General features: G+C 41.9%; 1 protein-coding gene across 5 annotated transcripts in view; it reads left to right on the top strand.

Annotated features, from left to right (window-relative positions):
* The window catches only part of Mapkap1 (mitogen-activated protein kinase associated protein 1), a 234,357-nt gene that overhangs the window by 155,774 nt on the left and 56,693 nt on the right, over nt 1-21,890 (top strand). For all 5 annotated transcript variants that reach the window (XM_013021480.1, XM_013021475.1, XM_013021479.1 and 2 more), the window contains exon 8: nt 20,623-20,730. In XM_013021480.1, the coding sequence (XP_012876934.1) occupies nt 20,623-20,730 (108 nt within the window). The remainder of the gene's footprint in view (nt 1-20,622; nt 20,731-21,890) is intronic.

Below are 21,890 nucleotides of genomic sequence, written 5' to 3'. Positions count from 1 at the left end.
TCCCCCGCCCCCCCCGCCCCCCCCCCCCCGGGCTGAGGACGGAACCCACGGCCTTGCGAGCGCTGGGCGGGCGCCCTTCCACTGGGCTAAACCCCCAGCCCCTAAACATCAGATTTCTATGAGACCAGCATTATTAAATAGTTGCTTCCATATAAACATTTCTAAATATTTTGAGACCAAAACATTATGTGAGTGTAACCATAATGTGATTTTTGCCAACATTTTGTCTCAGTGACCTGGATTTTCTGTAGGTCAAAGCACAAGCTGCTAGCTGAATACTCTGTCGTAGTCTAAGAATGACTAATATCTCTAATAGAAATAAAAACAGCTGCTTTTCCTAATATTAGAGTCCCAAACAGCTGTCACATGTACATTTGGACATTCTTTTTTCCTTTTAAATTGTGACAACACTTGGTTTACTGGATCTATTAATCTGGTTAAGTGTATCCTCTAACCTCTGTGGTGAGGTAGAGGGGAGGTCATAGAAACATGGTTGTGCTAGAGTGTAGGCATTGAGCTAGGATGTGAGCTTGAGTGACCTTAGACTGAAACTCCACAATAAGGCCTTCCTATGCCAAGAGCACACGGTCTTCATGGGCTGGATGGTAGCGGTGTACTGCTGCCACCTTTAACCAGAGGCCATACCTCAGCACTTAGGCCAGGTTCTCTCTCCTGAGCTGAAGAGATTCAAGGAGTGCAACCCCTTGTCTCTTTAGAGTCTGAATCAGTGTTTTGTCCTTTGTAGCCCTTGAGAGCTTGTGTCACGAGTAGCTGCTGTGGGTCAGGAGGGCATGCTTCTGTTGACACAAAGCTAGCCTTACTGCTGCCCTCCTCCTCTGAGCTTTTTGCTTTAATCGTTTCTTCAGTAAAATAAGGTCCCTGCTAGTTGCTTCTCAATAGTGGGCGGGTCAGACCTGGGTTCTAGAAAAGCCTGCCTGTCTCCTCTCTGGCCCCTGTTACTTTGCTAACTTTCTGGTGAGTTTCTTAGCCAGTTTGAACTTCCTCTTCTGTATTTATGAGTGGAAAAAGTCTCTTCTTCATGGCAGAGCTCATTTGATTTTAGAAGAAGACTCCTGTCCTCTTAGTTTCAGCCATGAGACCCAGTCACACATAGCTTTGTAGTATAATTTATTTATTAGTTTGTTTAGTCAGTTGTGGGCCTTGAACTCAGGGCTTGGGCACTGTCCCTGAGCTCTTTTTGTTCAAGGATAGCACTCTACCACTTCCTGTTTCTGAGTGGTTAATTGGAAATAGAGACTTATGGGACTTTTCTACCTGGGCTGACTTTGAACCATGATCCTCAGCTCAGCTGCCTGAGTAGCTAGGATTATAGGCAGACCTCCAGCTATAACACTTTTATGAATATGACTGCCTTCACTCATTGGAACCCAGCTCAAATTTAGACTGCATTACGTACAGCCAGGACATATGTATCTGTCCAGCTGCTCGTGTGAGCTTTTCCAGGGGCCTGAGGCCCCTTGTCCTAGCAGCAGAGCATCAGTGAGAACACAGAGTGCACATGTAGGCCTGACCTGGCATTCCTTCTGTGCACCTTCAATCTGGGGCAGGATATGCAGAAGGATTAAAAGCAGAAGAAACTTTGGTCATAAATTTTCAGCAGGACTTCCGAGGGAACATGTGACATTAGCCCAGAGGAGGTGCTGACTGGCCTGAGAGTCAGCTGAAGGAGACAGGAGCTGCAGTGGAAGCTGCTGGATTTACTGTTATTAGCAAGGCAAATGGAAAGCCAGCAGGGCAGCCAGCTCTCAGATAATAGATCTAACCAGAAATAAAATTCCCAGGAAGGAAAATGGCTGCCAGCCATGACTCTTCTGCCATCTTTCCCTTGCTCTTAACTTTGTGTTTTGTGTGTAACACAAGAAGAAATACATTTTAACATCTCCGTTATAAATTATAATCAGCTTTGGGCTGGGAATGTGGCTCAGTGGTAGAGTGCTTGTCTAGCATGCATGATGCCCTGGGTTCAGTTCCTCAGTACTACATAAACAGAAAAGGCTAGAAGTGGCACTGTGCTCAAGTGGTAGATTGCTAGCCTTGAGCACAAGCAGTTCAGGGACAGTACCCAAGCCTTGAGTTCAAGCCCCATCACTGGCAAAAAAAATAAAAATAAATCATAATCATCTTAAAATAAAGCAAGATATAATTCAGCTTGAAAGCTGAACATACAAAGTATACTATATTGTATTAATAGAGTAATAAGTAGTAGCTCTTTATTGAGCACTTATTTTCCAGAGAGTGCTTTCCATATGTTATTACTCCATTCAGTCTATACAGGAATCACTTGCATTAGGTACTATCACCAACCCCTAAATTAGTGATAAAGAAACCATGCCTAGAGCATTGAAGTACTTTCCCCAAGGAAAGTATATTCCCCAAAGAATGGTAGAGTTGGGAACCTTGGCATTAAAGTTCTATTTATCTAGTGGTAGGTATTAAAGAGACAGCCCCAGCATCTATTAGAAAGAGTTGGACATGGTCCTGGTAGTACAGTAAGTGCTTAGGTGGTATGTGATTGGTAAGCAAAAAGTAGCCCTGCTAGCATGTAGAGCCAGTAAAGGATGGAACCAATATGGATACAGACAGCAGCCAGGACCACAAGCACTAAGGTACTGCAGGACCCAGCACCAAGGACCATGAAGTGGTGATGCTTAGCAGCCTCTAGGGACAGTCATACAGACAGCCTTGTGCTACACAGGGTTGGAACACAAATCCCAGTGACAAAATTACCTTTAGAAAAAAGAAATCTCTTTTAAAATGCCATGTCAGAGGCCAATATATTGTAATTTTTCTTACAGAATCTACTGCTTTTTTCCTCCAGCTAAACATAGGTATCTTTAAATACTAATATCAAACTTGGCTCAGAAAGTTGCTCACACTATAAAAGGGTCTGGAAAACTGAAACACTATCATCCACCCAATTAGTTCATTAGTCATTCATTAGGCAAATATGAAGTTCTGTCAGTGAAAGGATGACTAAGCTTTCTGCCTCAGAGTCATACTCGTGAGGCCTATTGGGTCCCAGAGAGTCATGGCAAGTAGAATTCTCCAAACTATTTCCCTTCTCATTCTCAAGGCAGGTGTTACACTGCTTAAGCTATGCATCCAATCCCTTTTTGCTCTGGTTATATTTGAGACAGAGTTTCTGTTTTTTATGGGGTGGGGAGGGAGTGAGGGGAACTGGGCCACCCTGAACCACAATCCCCCATTGTTACTTCCCTCCATAGCTAGGATGAAGGGTGTATACCACCACATCATTTTTTTTTCTGTTGAAATGGGGTCTAATGAATTAAAGAAATATTTTATTTATTTATTTATTTATGTATTTTGCCTAGGCCTGACTAAAACTGAGGCCCTCCTGATCTCAGTCTCCTATATAATTAGAATGATAATTATGTGCCATTGTGCCTAGCTATTGAGATGAGGTCTTGTGAACTTTTTATCTAGGCTGATCTCAAACTGCAATCCTCCCAATCTCCACTTCCCAAGTAGCTAGAATTACAGGCTGGTTTTTCCTCCATTTTTAATAAGCAAAAATAGTTAATTTTGGGGAAATCAGATGTATAATTTATTCCCAAGGAAATTTAGGCAACATGTGGCATGAGAGAATAGGGCAGGATTTCAGAGGGTTACACTAAGACCAGCAGGGCACAAATCTGCAAGAGTCGACTGAGGGAATGCCCATAAAGGAGGGCTGTGACTGGTGATACAGAGCACAGTCTCGTGAAGGGAAGCACACAGGGTGACACGGAGGTAGGAAATGGTAAGGAGACTGATTTGGTGGATCCTCAAGGACACAGACAAGAAATGAGAATGGATAGAAGGCCTGGAGAGTAGAGTAAGGAGTTTGCATTAAGTTAGTAATAGGAAATTGTAGGACTTTAAGCATGCAAAAGATGACCTTCAGAGTTTACCTCTAGAGAACTGCTCTGACGGTTAGGTGAAGAATGGATGGCTGCAGGCCAGGAGGCAGTGGGGAGACCATTACTGGATGATAAGCAGTTCACAAGAGACTTAGTAAGTGGGTGGGATCTGCAGAAGTTGGGAGCTGATTAAATGTCAGCAACAAAGAAGAAGGCTGAGTAAGAAGTAGTCCGTGTGTAGCTGGAGTCTCTAGAAGCCAGAATCAGGCCTTCTGGCCTGGGGGGCTGCAAATGATTGAAAAATGACTGTGTTAACTCCTTACAAGAATTCAGTGTCATAATTGGATACCCCATGCTTTGAGAAAGGAGAGTTAAAAAGTCAATAGTTTGATTGTCCTGTAAAATTAGAAGCTAGGGACTGGTACAGCTTATGTGTGTAAGAGGATCATGGCCTGAAGCTGACCCAGGCAAAAACATGAGACCCAATCTGAACAAAAGTAAACAAGGGTTAGAGGTATGACTCAAATGGTAGAGCACCTGCCTAGCAAATATAAGGCCCTGAAATCAAACCCTAGTACTCTAAGGTATATTAAATAGGTAGGTTTCATTAGGTAGCCAATGAGAGAATACCATGTGCTATTCAGGCAGGAAAAGAAGTTTATTTACTGAACTACTACCCCCGCCATGCACGGTGAAGAGGCATGGCTGAAAAGGAAAAGGGGTGACCCAACCCTGGGCCAGGACTTCTCTAGGCCAGGGACAGGAATAGGTGTGGCCAGGTGGGGGAAAGGTGTGGCCACACTGGATCCGGATGTAACCTCAGGGTTTGGGGCCCTCCTCAAGTCAGATGGGAGGCATGTGACCACAGTTATTTCAGGATGTGATCTAGCAGGTGGGGAAGATGACTGCTTCCAAGTCTGCCAGTTACCTAGGTAACAGATACAAGGCAGAAACTTAGACAAGAGGTAGGAAGGTGTACCTGTGCAGACCTTACAAGTACCAGCAAAAAAAATAAAAAATAAAAAGAGCTTAGGGTCTTCTGTGTTCCTTGAAGGTCAGAAACAAGGCATTCATTAGCAGTGGTGCTTCCCTGGAAGGGGAGAGATCCTGTAGCCTACTGTACATGTCTGAAGAGTGACCTTCAGACAACTACTTAAACCAGACAACTACTTAAACCAAGTGTTCCTAGAGCCCTGACTGAGTGCCACACTGAATCTGCTCAGTTGACATTGTCATTTTATTTATGTATTTATCTGTATATTTATTTGTGCCAGTCCTGGGGCTTGAAGACAGAGCCTGGATGCTGTTCTAAGCTTTTTTGCTCAAGGCTAGCACTCTACCACTTGAACCACAGATCTTCTTCCCGCTCTTTTGGAAGATACTTGGAGATAGAGCCTCATAGACTTTCCTGCCCATGCTGGCTTTGAACTATGGTTCTCAGCCTCCCTGAATAGTTAAGATTATAGGTATGAGCCACAAATGCCTGGCCATTGCCATTAGAAGTACAGAGTAGAGAAAGGAAATGCATTTCCCCAGTTCTTCTCAGACATGAGTACATCTGAAGGAAAGCCTCTGGGGTCTCCGTGTATCATAGCAGAGCCAGGTGATTGAAACCAGTTGGCCTTGAGGTTGCTCTCCACTGACTCTGGTCAGAGTCACTGCTTTTATACAGCTCAGAAAAGGCTGCAGACAAATGAAGTCTCCTTTTTGTTTTTGTCCTTATGTGCTTGTGACTAAATTCACTAATTTCAGTGGCTGTCAAGGTTGTGTTAAGGAAAATGGGGTTGAACTGCTGTGGTTTTTGAGTACTGGACTGGATGTCAGAAACCTTTGCCATCATGGGGAATTCTGTCAGTCTGAATTTACTATCTGCTCCCCACAGCCGAATTCCTCAGCAGTGTGATTTAGCACCCTGGCTCCCCATCAACCAGTTTTGGCATTTATTTGAATGCATTACCCCACTGGTTTCCATAAACTATTTTACAATTGTTTAAAATAAATGACTGTTTATTTCCACAAAAACCGTCTGTATTTCTTTACAGAGAACCAGATAACTGTGTGTAAAATTCGGGAATGTCACAGTGACTCAAGTTAAGAGAAACAGATTGGACTGAAAAATTAGATGCTTAGGGACAGTGTTAAAGGTTTCCATCCTCTCTAACAACTGATATCTGGATCTGAAATAGAAAAAAATAATGCTTCTTTACAAGTAGTACCAGGCCACCTTTCTCCAAAGAGAATTATGTTCCCCCTGGCTGGAGGGTGACCAGATGTTAACTGAATATTCCTCACAGGGAACTCTCTGCCTGCCATGGCAGGTGGAAGTTCCTGTCCAATGGCTTCTAGCCTTCTCCCAGTTTTGACATTTCTGCTTGCTCATCCCTTACTTCCTGTTGTTCTGATGCTGAGTGGGCTCAATACTGGCTTGTCTGTTGTACCTTGGAATACTCAGGTATGTTGAGGCCAGGTGCTATGACAAGAGAAGGTAGGCCTTGGTGAGAGACCCAATCAGACCCCTGACAATGGTGTGTTCCATTCTCCAGCCAATATCCAGGCGACTATTCAACTGGCTCTGCACTGGCTCTGTGCATTCCCTAGAAGACAGAGTGGGGTCACTGAACAGTGGAGTCATTTGAAGTCAGATAGAGATAGAGCTCTTGGTCTACGTTGGTGGAAGAGGTGATCAATTGGAGGAAGAAGAAGCCCCACGGGCCAGGCTTATTCATCTCCAAATACTCTTTGAACCCACCTGCATGCAGAGATGTCAAAATGTGCTCTCCCCATGAACTACAAGCACCTGCAGCCAGAGATCTTTTCATGCCACTTGTTCTAAGGAGTCCAGAGGCGGCAGAATCTCGACAGGACTTTGACTTGTTGAGTAGGAGTGAAGTGGCAAGAAGACTATCCCAAATTAGAGGGACTAGTGTAAATGCAGGCCAATAGATTGCCACTTAGTACATAGATGGGGATGAGACCCGTGTTCCAGGTCTCAGAGATTGTAGCCATTGCTGGACAACTAGAGACTCCCTCTTCAAAAGCAGAAGCAGCCACCCAGGTGTATGAAGCAGGTGGCTGAAGCAGCACTCTTAGTGCAGACTGTGACCTAGGCATCCTTCTACATATATTCTATCAGCGTTAACTTTAAGAGATTGGTGCTGTTAATCCTGTATCAAAAATTGGAAAGCAAGGTACAGAAAGTAAAGTTGCTTTCCTAGAGTCAGCAGGTAAGTGGTGGGGTTGAGAATCCACACCCAAGCAATCTGGCTTGTGCACATTCCACCATACTGTCCCAGATGTTCTAGGACTGTGGAGCCAGCAGGCCACTTCCCCCCATCTTACCCCACACACACAAGATTAAACTTAGGGCAGGAGTTGAATCCAGCGCTTTCTCCACCCCCAGGTATAGGGATAGACCTGACACGCCACCTCTTACCTCCCAGCCTGTGTGACAAAGGAAGCCATTAGGCCAAGCATAGCAGTATGGGAAACTCTGCTTTCCACAGCACCATGAAATTCATGAGGAGAGCTGGGCAGGCACAGTTGTTCACTGGGCAATAGAGTAGCACAAGGGAAAGTTGAGCCTGTGTCCATCTGCATTCATGGCCACCCTGAGTGAGCAGGCTTCGGGTGGCAGCAGCCTGGCCTCAGACACTCCACTCTGGACCACAGCCATTCTTGGACAGGTTCTCACCCATTTTAGTTCCTGACTCTCCAACAAAAATACTGAGCCTGCTTGATTTGCTGGTGTTTGCACTCAGGGCCTTGGCATGGTCAGTTAGCTTTTTCACTTAAGGCTCATACTCTAACACTTGAACCACAACTCTACTTTCAGCTTTTTGGTGGATAATTGAAGATAAGAATCTCATGGACTTTCTTGCCCAGGCTGGCTTCAAACTATGACCCTCAGATCACACTCACATGATTTTTGAGGAAACAGACACAGTGAAAGGAGCCCGCAGAGGCCACCACTCCTGGTATAATCTAGCTGGAATAGCTCTAAGATGGTCAAGCCTCATTTTTAAAATTAGATTTTAACTAATGCCTATAATACCCATATATATCCACTGTCAAAATTCAGACACTATCAAAATGAATAGCAAAATCTCCGATTTTTAGTACTGTCTTAATGCTGTGTCCCAGAAGTAGCTGGTTTACAACTAAGAGAACAATTTGACAGATACCTTTCCATACTGTATGCGTGGACTACATGGGTTATATATGTGTATTCCACAAATCTACACATAAATACATGTACGTAATTGGAGTTTTACTTTATTAGCACGTGGCATATTCCTTGTATTCTACATCTTTTAAAATCTGTTTTGTGATGCTGGAGATCAGACTCAGCATGCTAAATAAGTACTTTCTATGTAGGCCTCACTGGTCTCAAACTCATGGTACTACTGTCTCAGCCTTCCAAGTACCAAGATTTCAAGCATGCTGCACCATGTCTTGGCTATACTTTTTTAACTTAATGTATTATAGAAATCTTCCCATTTCTTATTAGCTTATATTATTTTTATAACAGCTATATAATATTCCAGTGTATAGAAACACTATAAGTTATTTAATGGATTCCTACTGGTAAACATTTAGGTTTAGGTTATATGCAATTTTTGATATTAAAATAGTGCTTCAGTGAACATCTATGAACATAGGCCATTTGACACTTAGGTATATACTAGTATTTCATAAGGTAAGACCATGGAAGTGGATTGTTGAGTTAGTCAATGTTAAATGCCATCCTGCTAATACTATTGTGTTAAAAATTTGAGCACTAGCAAAGCCTTTTGCTTTGTTGGGGTCTTGAGAATACAAACTTGAGGTTTTATTTTTTGGTTTTGAGGTAGTTTTTATTTGTTGGTTGGTTGGTACCCATACTGGGGCTTGAATTTGCGGCCTGCGTACTATCCCTGAGTTTTTGTGCTCAAGGCTAGCACTCTACCACTTGAGCCACAGCTCCACTTCCAGCTTTTTGGGAGTTAATTGAAAATAAGAGTCTCACAGATTTTCCTCCCCAGGCTGGCTTTGAACAACAATAGTCAGATCTCAGCCTCCTAAGTAGCTAGGATAACAGGCATGAACCACCAGCACCTAGCTTGACTTGAGATTTTTTTAAGTTCCCTCACACCTTTTTCAAAGAATGCCTCTATAATGGGAGCCTATAATACAGTCATGCTTCTTATCTACCATGCTCAGTGTAGTAAAGAAGCAAGGCCCCCAGGAAGATGGAATTAAAGAGCTCTTAATTCTGACTGGAATTCAGGCAAGTCACAGAAAGGAGAGGATATGCCAAAAGGTTGCTCTCTGCTCCTCTGTGGACCTATCCCTGCAGCTGAGTATTCAAGAAGAAATTTGTTCTGAAGAATTATGATGGTCCTACATTTTCTCCTACACAAAGAAGGAAATCTCAGCTGTACGCCCTTTCCTCTCCTCCTCTTGGCACTTTCTGATTGATGATTAGAAATGATGGCAATACATAAACTATTTTTCTTTTTATTTTATGGCCTGGTAATAGCAGTAACATATTTCCAGTAAATGTTTTCTATCGCAATAAAAAAGTTGTAACAAGACTAGAAATGGGTATAGTTAAACCCTAAAGAAATCACACTTTTAGAACTGTGGATTGAAGCAGTAACTCTGTAAATCATTTAACTTAGAAAAAAGAGCTCCCCCCTTAAAAAAAAAATCAGGACAAGCAGTCAAAGTTTCTAAGTGCCTGCTGTGATAGCTGGTGGACTCCATTCTGACCCCTCGAGACAAACATCCCACTCTGTCCTCCTGCCGCTCAGTCTCACATCTTTACTCCTTTTTGAGCTGGTAAATTGTTGCAACCTTGCAATTCTTTTTCAGACCCTGAGATGAAAACAAATCCTGCTTTTTATGGCATATAGCCTAGAAGAGTGGTTAGACATGGGGCATAGAAATCAGACAACCTGGATTCTTATCCTGGCTTTACCACAGGCACGTGGTCATTCCAAAGCTTATTTTCCTCCTTGGTAAAGTGGACATTCTCACAGTTTTATGAGGATTCAGAAAGCTAAAATGCTTTGCTAAGGGCCAGGAAAGTCCTCTGTCAGTCACTATTGTTGGTATTGTCTGGGAATGAAGCGATATTTGACTTATTTTAAAAAGGGCTGGTTGATAGTTTTCTCAGGTATACAGCAGAATACTAACTGACATTTATTGACTCCCTATTATGTCTTAGGCATTGTGTTACACAAAGTCAGCTAACTTGTTCAGTGCCATATAGTTTGTAAAAGAGCCAACTTTGTATTCTAGGCTTTCTTAGTTGAAACACTTCAACTGCACCACACTTTTACCTACACCTTCTAAGGGTTTTATTTATTTATTAAGTTGGAACTCAAGGCCCTCTACTCGCTAAGCAGATGCTCTGCTACTTGAGCCATTCTGCCAGCCCTTCTTGTATAATTTTTAAGAGAAGGTCTTACTTTATGCCTAAGGCAACCAGCACTGTGAGCCTCCTATTTGTGCTTTCTGTATGACAGGCACATGCCTTCATACCCAGCTATTAGTTGAGATGGAGTCCTGTGAACTTTTTGCCTGGGCTAGTCTCAACCACCATCCTCAAGACTTCTGCCTCCCACGTAGTCAGATTATAGACTTATAGACTTAGATACAACAGGAGTAGAGACTGTAAATATGAGTTGTTTGGCTGCACATTAGACCTCTTTTGACTGAGAAAGACTCACTGAGACATCAGGCTGCTCTTGTAACTCAAGGGCAATGAAAACATGGCATTTCCTCTTCCCACATTGGACCGAGAAGCCAGCTCCTGTCCACTCATCCTTGCTTAGGTACTATGACTTTTCAAAGAATGAATAGGTGCTGCTTTTGTATGTCTGGTACCCTTTAGGTCCTCTAAAAATTAGGCCATTCCTGGTCTTTGTCTTTAATTTCTGATTCTAGCTGACACCTTCATTAATGGTATAGTACAAGCTTTCTGTCGACTTGAAGACTACTGTGTAAAAGTGGTTTTGCTGTCCTATCAATAATGGTCATAATTTCCCCAATACTCTCATCAGCAGTGAATTGAGTCTTGCAGCAAAGAAATGGAAACCCCAGTGCAGTGGTTTGAAAGTGATTTGTCTTCTAGACGGCGTCTTCTTTCAGTAAAATCAGGTCAGTGCAGCACTGCTGGGTCAGATGTAAGTCTGAGACAAATTAGTTAGAGGAAATTGATTATTTGAAACTTCCGTTATTTTTAGCTACAGATGCTTTTTCATATCTTTTTTCTTTATTTGTTTTAACAAGCTTTAATCATCATGATTTTTAGGCAAATTAAATATCTTCTCAGTTTGAGTCAGGACAAGTAGAGACAAGAAGACACTTTACCCACCCCTGGAGTGCCTTCTCATCGTTTGGGGGTTGCTTTCCTTCCATGGTGGCAGTGGTCCTGTTTAAACACCTCACCCTGTGACCAGCCCCCTGGCTAGGTTTGTTTATTGCACAGACTGGCCCCTTGACCAGTCTGTTCTTCATTGCTATTGAAAGTTAATGGGGGCAAAATTGCATTCCCAAACATTTGAACCTGAAGTGGCCAGGGCCGAACTTAGTTGATCTCTGGTGATCGGTTCAATTTAGTTACGATTTTTTGCCATTAGACTGGGGCTGAATGATGGTGATTTGGTTGAGGCCAAATGTCTGAAGAAAATTGGCTCTCTGATAAGAGTGCTGTTATCAGAGGGGGCTACCTTCTCATTTACATTTAGATGAGTATTGATTATTTATTTACTCAGAGAAGTGAGATTCGTTTCCAATCTTATCTTTCTCGTCTCTGCTTGTCAGCAGAAAGAGAGATAGAGCTCCTGACATCAGGCCAAGATAACAGCACTTTGTAGTAAAGATAAAAGTTGGAATGGGCCTTTTTCTAGTCTTGACTGAAAGGATAAGTTTTAAAAATTAGAACTGATGGGTCATGCTTTCAAAACCTTTCCTGAAGGTTTTGCAGTTTAACTAGGCAGCAGAATTGGTTTATTGGAACAGCTCTGGTCTTTCTTCTTTTGTAATAGGAATTGTATTTAATTTGATTATATTCGGCTGTTTCACTGAAAGCAAATTGGGTATTGGCTCAGAAGAGGCTAAAGTGTGACCTTATTGTCATGTCAGCTGGTTCCTTTTTTTTATTATTTAAATTCCAAATTATCCTTCTGAGCCTATGCTATAGCAGTTATCACTTGCATGTAGCCCAAAGCTTATACTAAAATCAAGTAGAAAACGATTGTGGTCAACCAGAAAGGAAGAGTTATAAGCGATGGAGCTGACACTAAATGCAGATACTTTAGAATAGCTGATGCTGGGTCTGAGCACTGATGTAGACAGCATCTGTTTGTCAGTGATGATTTTGTGCCATGAGGACCTCGAGATTCTGCTAAGCAGACGGGCTTGGCATGGTGTTCCTCAAATGGGCCTCCTTCCACCAGCCAATTATCAACAGGGCCACCAGAAGAATCTTACCAAAATAACTAGCTAGTTGTGGCATATCCCTTCACTGTTGGTATCCATTGCTTATAAGAGAAAAATCTAGCTGGGCACTGGAGACTCATGCCTGTAATCCTAGCTATTCAGGAGGCTGAGATCTGAGGGTTACAGTTCAAAGCCATCCTAGGCAAGAAAGGTGAGACTCTTATCTCCAATTAACCACCTAAAAACCAGAAGTAGAGTTGTAGCTCAAGTGGTAGAGTGCTAGCCCTGAGTGGAAAAAATTCAGGGACAGCACCCAGGCCCAGAGTTCAAGCCCCACTTTTGAAAGAGAGAGAGAGAGAGAGCTAAATCATGGCCAGTGGTCTGAGCCAAACTTCTAGTCCAGCTTCCCTTTTATAGCTCTAAATAGCCTGGGCTTCTTTCATGCTAAATTTCCCTGGCCATGGGGCTCTTAGGCACTTCTGGAATATAGCACTATCTTCCCTTCCCAGTCCTCCTTCAAATCCTTTTCTACTGCAGGAAAGAAGAGGTGACCTCGATTGTCCTCTTCTTTGCCCCCACAGCACTATGTTTCTACCTTGGTAAGAAGATTATTATTCTAGACTGGATCATTGCTTATTCAGCTCTGGGTTTGGCACACTGTTGTTAGACTGGGAATCACTGGCTTGTGCCTACAGTCTTAGTCACTTAGAAGGCCAAAATCCAGAGGATTGAGGTTTGAGATCACCCTGTGCAAAAAGTTCTTGAGATCCTATCTCAACCAATATAGCAGGACACAGTGGTATAGGCCTATCATCCCAGCTATGTAGAAACCTAAGATTGAGATCTCGGTTCCAGTCCAGCATGGGTGAAAAGGTTTACAAGACTCCCTTTAACTGAAAAGGCTGGATATTTAATGGTGTGCACTTGTCCTCACAGCTATGGCAGGAAGTGTAAATAGGAGGACCATGATCCTAGAAAGCCCAATCAAAGAGCAAGGTCCTATAAAAAATAACCAGAGCAAAAAGGGCTGGAAGTGTGGCTCAAACAGTAGAGCCCCTGCCTAACAAGCATGATACCCTGAGTTCAAACTCTAATGCTGCCAAAAATAAGTTGGTTGAACAGATAGATGTTATTGTGCAGCATACATATCCTGTGATAGCTGTGCTGTTATGGTTTGTTCTGTGGGTTCTGATGTTTGCTCATCATTTTTAGACTGTGTTTGTAGGACCTGAGAAACTAGATACCATAGGAATCCTGGCTGCTAAACAAGTCTCTAATCTTAAGTGCTGCCTATAGCTTAAAAGCAAGCTTTGTAAAATAGCTGTGGACCCTCTCTACCCCACACCTCCTTTGGACATAGGCAAACACATGTGGCCATCCACATTAGTGCCAGCATCTCCTGCCACTGTGTACCTTCCCCCAGTGTGTTAGCCTATGGTAACTCAGGGGCGAGGGGTCTCCCCATCCCTGTCACAGTGCACTCTAGCAGTCGTAGCAGCCACTTTGCCAAAGGAGCACTGGATTGTTTTATTTAATCCTCACTGCAGACATCTGAGCGAAATTCTGCTGGCCCCATCTTACAGATGAAACTAACTCCCCCAGAAAGTTCTACCAGCAATATTAACTCCTCTCAAAGTACAAACACCAGGGGCTTTCTGTCCTGATCTACCCTCCCTCTTATTTGCTCACACTGAGCTTTTCCTGACTACAAGAAGCTTTTAAGATGGTGAGTGAGAAATAGTTGAAAGTATAACTGTGGATGTGTTCATTTCGCCTTATCTTTTCCCTCTCACAGACATTCTCAAACTTGTTCTGATGCTCAGCAAATAATAGTGACAGCTCATTACATCACTTGGCTCTTTCTGAAAGTTTGAAACACATATTACAGAAGTATAAAGCCACATTAACCAATAAACTTTAGAAAAAGAAAAGACAGACTAAACAGCAAGATGCTCTTCTGAGGAGGAGGAAAAGCTGGCACAGAGGTGTTGCCTGAGTCATCACAGTCAGACGCTCATCCCTAATAGGCAAAGGGGAAGGGATATGACTCAGTACCATTAGTGACAAGATTTATGTTCAGTCGTCTAACATCACAAAAGCAACCCAGTTGCTCTCAGAAGTCCAGCTTTCCCTTGAAGGAATTTTCCCCATGGGTTTTTAGAGAGAAGACAGAACCATCAGGTCTATACAATATGGCTTCCTTTTCCTCCTACTTTGCTTTGCATTGGGTTTCAGCTTTTAGCTGGTTCTCAGCAATCAATGAATTGTGTGCTAAAACTCTTTATGCTTCACTCAGGGGTTAAGAGGATCAAGGAAGTGGCTCTGAGCATGTGTCCACCATGCAACAGATTCTAGAGATTTTCTTTGGAACTTATATGATGCAATGTTTGCCTCAGGTTTACAAAACTCCATAAAAATCATGTGTAGGTATTATAACTTGGAACTTTTTCAGTGTCCAGAGCAGTATTTTGTTCCTAGACCATTCAATAACACACTATGACTGCAAATAAATACATCCTTGGAATGCCCAAGCCAGTTTTCTTTTGCTACAGAGGCACTGCTTTCCAGAATCTTCCTTTTGTGCTTCCCTCTGCTGTGAAGTAGAGAGTACATGGCTCCATATGCAGCTGTGACATTTTGAAACCTTTTTTTCAAAGGGTAGATGTTGCCTTGAGAACTTTGTCCTGCTCAGTTTGAAAGAACTGTTTATATTTTATATAATCATTTCTTTGGCAAGAGTATATTCATAAAAAAATGACCTCATAACTTGTCCTTCCTAACTGGCTCTGGCTGCTATTTTTTTCCTTCCTTCCATGTCAGTTGCCTAAATTAAACAGGCACTTGAGGGAGACTATGTTGGTACCAAATGGGTCTGGGTTATCATATCTTGATTATGGTGGCTTACATCTATAAGCTACTCAGGAGGCTGAGATCTGAGGATCATGGTTCAAAGCCAGTCCAATCGGGAAAGTTGGTGAAATTCTTATCTTTAACCACCAAAAAGCTGGAAGTAGAGTAGGCTCAAATGGTAGAATACCAGCCTTGAGTGAAAAAGCTGAGTAACAGTGCCCTAGGCCTTGAGTCCAAGCCCCAGTACCAACATGCACAAACAAAAACAAAATTAAAAAAAAAAAAACCTGGTATGTATAAAGCACTGTTGCTGCTGGATGCCAGTGGCTCACTCTTGCAATCCTAGCTACTCAGGAGGCTGAGATCTGAGGATCGCGGTTCAAAGTCAGCCTGGGCAGGAAAGTTCGTGAGACTCTTATTGCCAATTAAATACCAAGGGGAAAAAAAAAGCTGGAAGTGGCACTTTGGTGTAAGTGGTAGAGTGCTAGCCTTAAACACAAAGAGGCTCTGAGTTCAAGCCCCAGGACAAGCAAAAAAAGAAAAAGCACTGTTTCTTATAGTATAGTAAAGGATGCCTGGGCATCCTTGGTGTGAATCTTACTTCTACCATTCCCTGAAGGATACTGAACAAATTATTTAGCCTCTCTAAGCACACTTTGTCCTTCTGTTAAAGGGGATTCTGGCCCTCATGTCCTATAGTGTCTGAAGAATAAATTATATGATGTGCAGAAAAGGCCTAACCCAGTCCCTGGCTCATAGTAAACCCTGGGTGATGGCAGATGATAGGGATTATGATCTCTTAGTCCTGCTATAGTGCCATGATAAGAATGATCAGGGCAGACACTAAAATAACACTGCTCACCATTAGCTCACAGACTCCTCAGGCTGTAAGGTACATGCTGTTATTCTCCCCATTTTATACATGAAGCGACTGACAGAAGGAGTTAAGTAAGTTGACCCAATGTCAGATAGCTAAATTGTTGTGCCAGAACCTAGAGCACAGCAGTCAGACCCATACCAGACTCTGTGTCCCTTATACTCTGATTATACTACATAACCTGGGATGATTGATCAGGCCTTTTCTGTGAAATGGTCTTTGTGAGATCTCTTATCTACAATAAGGAGAGAAATGCAGATTTGTAAGAAGTAGATTTCTTGGATTTTGTCTCCAAGTCACGTCTTCAGCTTAACACCCTTACTCTCCCCAAAGTCAAGACCCCTGAGTCCTATATCAAGTTCAGAAGTACTTTCCAAGTTGTTCTTTATTTGTTAGGGCACATTAAAGAGTACCTAGAAGAGAAGGCAGCACTGAGAATTTCACATACTGACAAAACTAGACATAGATAGGAATATTCTTATGGGAAAATGGGAAGGTCTTCCTGGATCTCTAGAAAGATCAAATGATCATGTCTTCATAAGGGGACTTTATACCACAATGACCAAACATAGCCATCACATGGGAGATTGGTATGTGTGGATTTCATTATGATAAATTATTCATATCATTTCATTTTGAATGTATAGAAACCAGTTATTCAGAATGCAGATGAATCTACAAATCTACAAAAATCTATAGTTATGGGATAAACTATGGCCTCTTTATAATTGACCAGTAATTTATAGTTTGCAGGAGTGAAAAAGGTTCAAAGCACACAAGCTTTAGACCCAAAAGACCCCTGGGTTTTATTTCCTACTTCTTACCTTTGTGATCTTGAATAAGTTATGTCATGGGGATCCCCATCTGTGAAATGGGGATGCTATCTCTATGATGATCGCTGAGCAGACACACATAGCATGCTTGGCACCGAGTGAGCATATAGAAGTCAAAGTCATCATCATATCAGAAGTCAAGAAAATAGTCCAGAAAGCCACTTTTGGTGGCTTTTTTTGGTTTTAACAGAAATACTACAAGACACAAGAGAATTTAATGTGCAGTGAGGGCTCTGGGTAGGGCAGAGTTGGGTTTAGAGCTAAGGGACCCTTCCTAGTATTCCCTGATTTCCCTGGTTTCCAAGGCAGCTGCATAGTCTGCAAGGAAAAAAAAAAAATTCAAAGGAAACCAGCCTGAAATTCTCTCTGCTGAAGCCAGGCTTGTTGGCCAGTGTTCAGGAAACGGGAGGTGGATATACAATCCAGCTGTCAGGTAGGCTGACAGCTAGAGAAGCTCAGCCTCTGTGAACTGCTCTCTGAGTATCCATATCAGGGTACAGGGTTGCTTAACATGAAGCTGTCTGTGTACACAAACAGATTGTGTGAAAGACCACTGGAGATGTCACATGCATGATAATTATAGTATTCTCAGAAAAGTGACACCATAAGAAATTGGAACACTTTTCAGTGCGTGCAAAACCTTTAGGGCTGGGTGGGTGTTAGTGGCTCATGCCTGTAATCCTAGCTACTCAGGAGGATGAGATCCAAGAGTTGTAGTTCCAAGCCAGTCCGGGCAGGGAAGTCTGAGAGACTCTTATCTTCAATTAACCACCAGAAAAAAAAAAATACAGAAGTGGTGCTGTGGCTCAAAGTGGTAGAGCACTAGCCTTGAGCACTACAGCTCAGGGACAGTGCCTAGGCCCTGAGTTCAACTCCATGACCGAAAAAAATAAAATATAAGTAAATAGAAGAAACCTTCATTTACTACTAGAAAATTTGAAAAATGCAGATACAAAGGAAAAATAAAAATACTCAAATCCCACTATTATAAGTATTATTCACATTGTATAAATAACTGTCCTATCTCTGTCCTCTGTGCTATGGCATATATTTCTGTAATTGTAATCATCCTGCAAATACTGTTATAATTTGCTTTTGTCATAAAATAGCATGCTACAAGCATGTTTTATAACATTAAATGATTTGTAGAATCATTTTTGCTATTTGCATGATATTCTACAAATATTTTATTCACTCAGATCCCCTATTATTAGACCTAGTTTTCCCAAATTTTAAAAAATGAATTTTTTTTTGTCCTTTAGTGTCTCTGGGGGATTTGTTCCAGGATACCTCATCCAAAATCTGCAAATGCTCAAGAACCCTTTTACAAAATGGTGCAGTATTTACACAAAACTATACATCCTCCCAATACCTTAAAATGTTGCTAGAGTACTTATAATGCCTAATATATTATAAATGTACACCTAGATGATTTACTGTATTTAGGGGATAATAACAAATAGTCTATACATATTCAGTATATGCAGTTTTTCCTCAAAATATTTTAGATCCATGGCTAGTTAAATCCAGGGATGGGGATATAGAAAGTTGATTATAACTAAACTTACATGCAGACTTCATTGTAGATTCATAGACTAGATGTCAATGTATCATATACATTGTGTCAATGGACCGTATTGGGGATGGAGGTTCACAGGGTGGCTTACTAGGCCAGCATCTTCTCAAGGAGCACTGTAAGAACAGAGGTGATTACTCATAACTAAAGAGGCACAGAGTTGAGGGATTTTTTAAAGTCTAGCAATGAAGCCAGGCTCTAGTGGCTCATACCTGTAAGTCTTGCTACTCAGGAAGCTGAGATTTGAAGATCATGTTTCAAAGGCAGCCTGGGCAGCAAAATCCATGAGACTCTTATCGCCAGTTAGCCACCAAAAAGCCAGAAATGGAGCTGGGCTCAAATGGTAGAATGCTAGCCTTAGGAAGAAGAAAAAGAAAGGAAAAAAATCAGGGGGGCTGGGAAGGTGGCTCAGTGGTAGAGCGCTTGCCTTGCATGCCTGAGGCCCTGGGTTCGATCCCTCAGCACCACATAAGCAAAAAGAAAAAAGCCAGAAGTGGCGCTGTGGCTCAAGTGGTAGAGCATTAGCCTTGAGCTGAAGAGCTGAGTGACAGCGCCTAGGCCCAGAGTTCAAGCCCCATGACCGGACCCCAAAAAAAAAATCAGGGACAGTGCCCAGGCCCTGGGCTCAAAAAACAAAACCAGCACAAAAGAAAAAAAAAAATCCAGCAGTGGATGTGCCAGAATCTGACAATTAGCAGCAAGCATGCTTGCTAAATGACAGATAGTGGCACTGACACGTGATATTACCAGGGACTATAAAATTACCTTTATTTCCATACTTTCATTTACTTGATATTTCTGATCTGAATAGAGTGCATTAGAATTTTTAACACTTGTACAGAGTTCTACGCATGTGTTTACTTAAGTAGTGTGAAGAAGGCTGAGGAAGAACCCCCAAGAACTCTGACAGAAGTGCTGATGAAATACCAATTAGAGAAAAGATCAAATAAACCGTGAAAACAAAACAAATCTCTCCCATGCTACTGAAGAACTAAGGACTTAGGGGATGAGAACTGCTAGAAATGAGTGAAATGCCTCAGACCGGTAAAGGAGAGTACTGGACGTGAATAATCAACACATTGGCAACAGCTGAAGAACATGTCTAAAAATACGTGTTCCGCCTGGGAGCTCTGCAGATTCCTCAAATCCCCTTCTGTCTGACCAAACATACCTTTCAGAGTCAAAATAATAAGACAGTTTCTTATGCCTCTCATCTTTTCAATAACCATTAGCAAATCATAGGAGCAGTTTGGATTCTGACCATTGGACCTGTTAGGTGTTATCTAAGAACAACAACATTGTCATTTGGGCTGACAAAGAAATACATGAATAAATGTATAAAATGTATCAGTGTTTTATTAAGATCTGCCAGAATTCTATGTGTGATGCAGTATTAGGGAACCTGTGTCTCTTGTTTTTATAAATAATCTTGACAAAAATGGGAACCACCAGCCACTATCACCATCACCATAAACTGGAAACCAGAAATTCATTTAAACATTTTTTAACCTTATTCCTGACTATAATATTATTATATTGCTAATTCTTAATAATAAGTATCTTTGTAGGTGTACCTCCTATAAGGTAGGGTTATTTCTAAGTGTTTTTCCAGAATCATCTCTGAATTGCATATAATTATTTAGGTACAAGGATTCCCTCATTGTACATAGGAATTAGATTCAAAAAGGGTAGTTAATAGACACTTGCTGGGGCTGGTAAAATGGATCACTGGTAGAGTGCTAGAGTACAATAAGGCCCTGCATTCGTTTCCTCAGCACCACATAAGCAGAAAAAGCCAAAAGTGGCTCTGTGGCTCAAGTGGTAGAGTGCTAGCCTAGAGCTGAAGAGCTGAGGGACAGCACCCAGGCCCAGAGTTCAGGCCCCACTATTGCCAAAAAAAAAAAAATAGACACTTGTTCCTATCTGAGAAACAAGGTAGCCATATGTGAGTCCAGTTCTGGGGATTCAGAAGCCATTTTCCCCTTACCAAGCATGGGGAAGAAATGAATGAGAAGATATAGTGTGGGCTAAGACCCCATGGGTTAAGACCCAATCTTCCATCTTGGAAGTAGCATTTTCCTATGGCCTTCCCAGCTTTTGTCCAGTGCATGTTAATGTCTAAATGTTAAATTCACTATTTCAGACTTCTTCCCCTCCTCCTGCCCTTTGATCTTCCAGGCCCCCAGTACCGCCTGGAGAAGCAGAGTGAGCCCAATGTTGCCGTGGACCTGGACAGCACGTTGGAGAGCCAGAGCGCATGGGAGTTCTGCTTGGTCCGAGAGAACAGTATGTTGGTCACCTTACCTTTGTCTGTGGCAAGCCTACCTAGAAGTCATGAGCTGGGGCACACTCGCTGGCCTGGTTCCCCTAGGCAGATTGGAAGTGACTGTTTTCCAAGGCAGACAACAGCATTTATGTCAGAAGTGTGTCCCAAAGTGCAATGATAGGTTCTGTTCTATTTGGTACAGTCCTCTTCCTGTTTAGCACTTCATGATTAATACTTTTCTGCTGAACTATATCTTTGGAATTGTTTAGAAATGTGAGGTCCTTTCAGAGGGAAAGACTTGTACATAAAACAACTGGCTGTGTGGCTAAAGCAGTATTTTAAGGGAATTTCACAGCCTTCAAATATACATGTTATAAACAAAGAAAAGCTGGAAAGTGATAAGCTAAGCATTCAACTCAAAATATTAGTAAAGAAATCTAAAAGAATGAAAGAAGGCAATAAAGATAAAAGCAGAAAACTTCTGAAATAGATCAAATAAGAAAAAGAAACAAATAACAGAAACACAACTAGAATGAAAACGAAATACACTACAGATCCTATTATCATTAAACAGACAAGATAATTTTGTAAAACTTTGAAAATGTAAATAAAAAGAAAAAAATCCAGGCAAAGACAACTTATCATTACTAGCACAAAAAGAAACAGAAATCTAAATGTTCCCATAATTACTAATTTGGATTAGTGATAAAAAAAAAAAACCTTCCTCCTTACTCCTCTGTGATCAGTAGATGAATTTGCCCATTTCTCCTCTAGACTTGACCTCCCTCCCTTCACAAACAGGAACCAAATCTGAATCTTGTCTGCATCCCTTGTCTGGCCAGGCATGGAGCAAGCCTCCACATCCCTGACTCTATCACACTTCTCACCAAGGAAACTTGGAGTTTGAGCAAGGCTTTTTATATTGCAGAGATCTCCTTGTGGTAATTAAACATTGCCCACACCTACACACATATCACCAACAACCACTGGACATTGCCCACACCTACAACATACCACCAACAGCCATTGGACATTGAGCTGCACTGGACATAGATGAAAATGAACTAAGCAACTCAAGGGCAGCAATGGGAGGGAGGGAATGAGGGAGAAAGAGGAAACAGCTAACACTAAGAAAAAGAAAGAAATGTACATATCACCTAATGTGGAAGAAATAGCTGTA

Source organism: Dipodomys ordii, unplaced genomic scaffold (assembly GCF_000151885.1).
Source record: "Dipodomys ordii isolate 6190 unplaced genomic scaffold, Dord_2.0 Scaffold55, whole genome shotgun sequence".
Lineage (NCBI taxonomy): Eukaryota > Metazoa > Chordata > Mammalia > Rodentia > Heteromyidae > Dipodomys > Dipodomys ordii.
The sequence above is the reverse complement of the archived record's forward strand: the minus strand, read 5'-3'. Positions and strand labels throughout refer to the sequence as shown.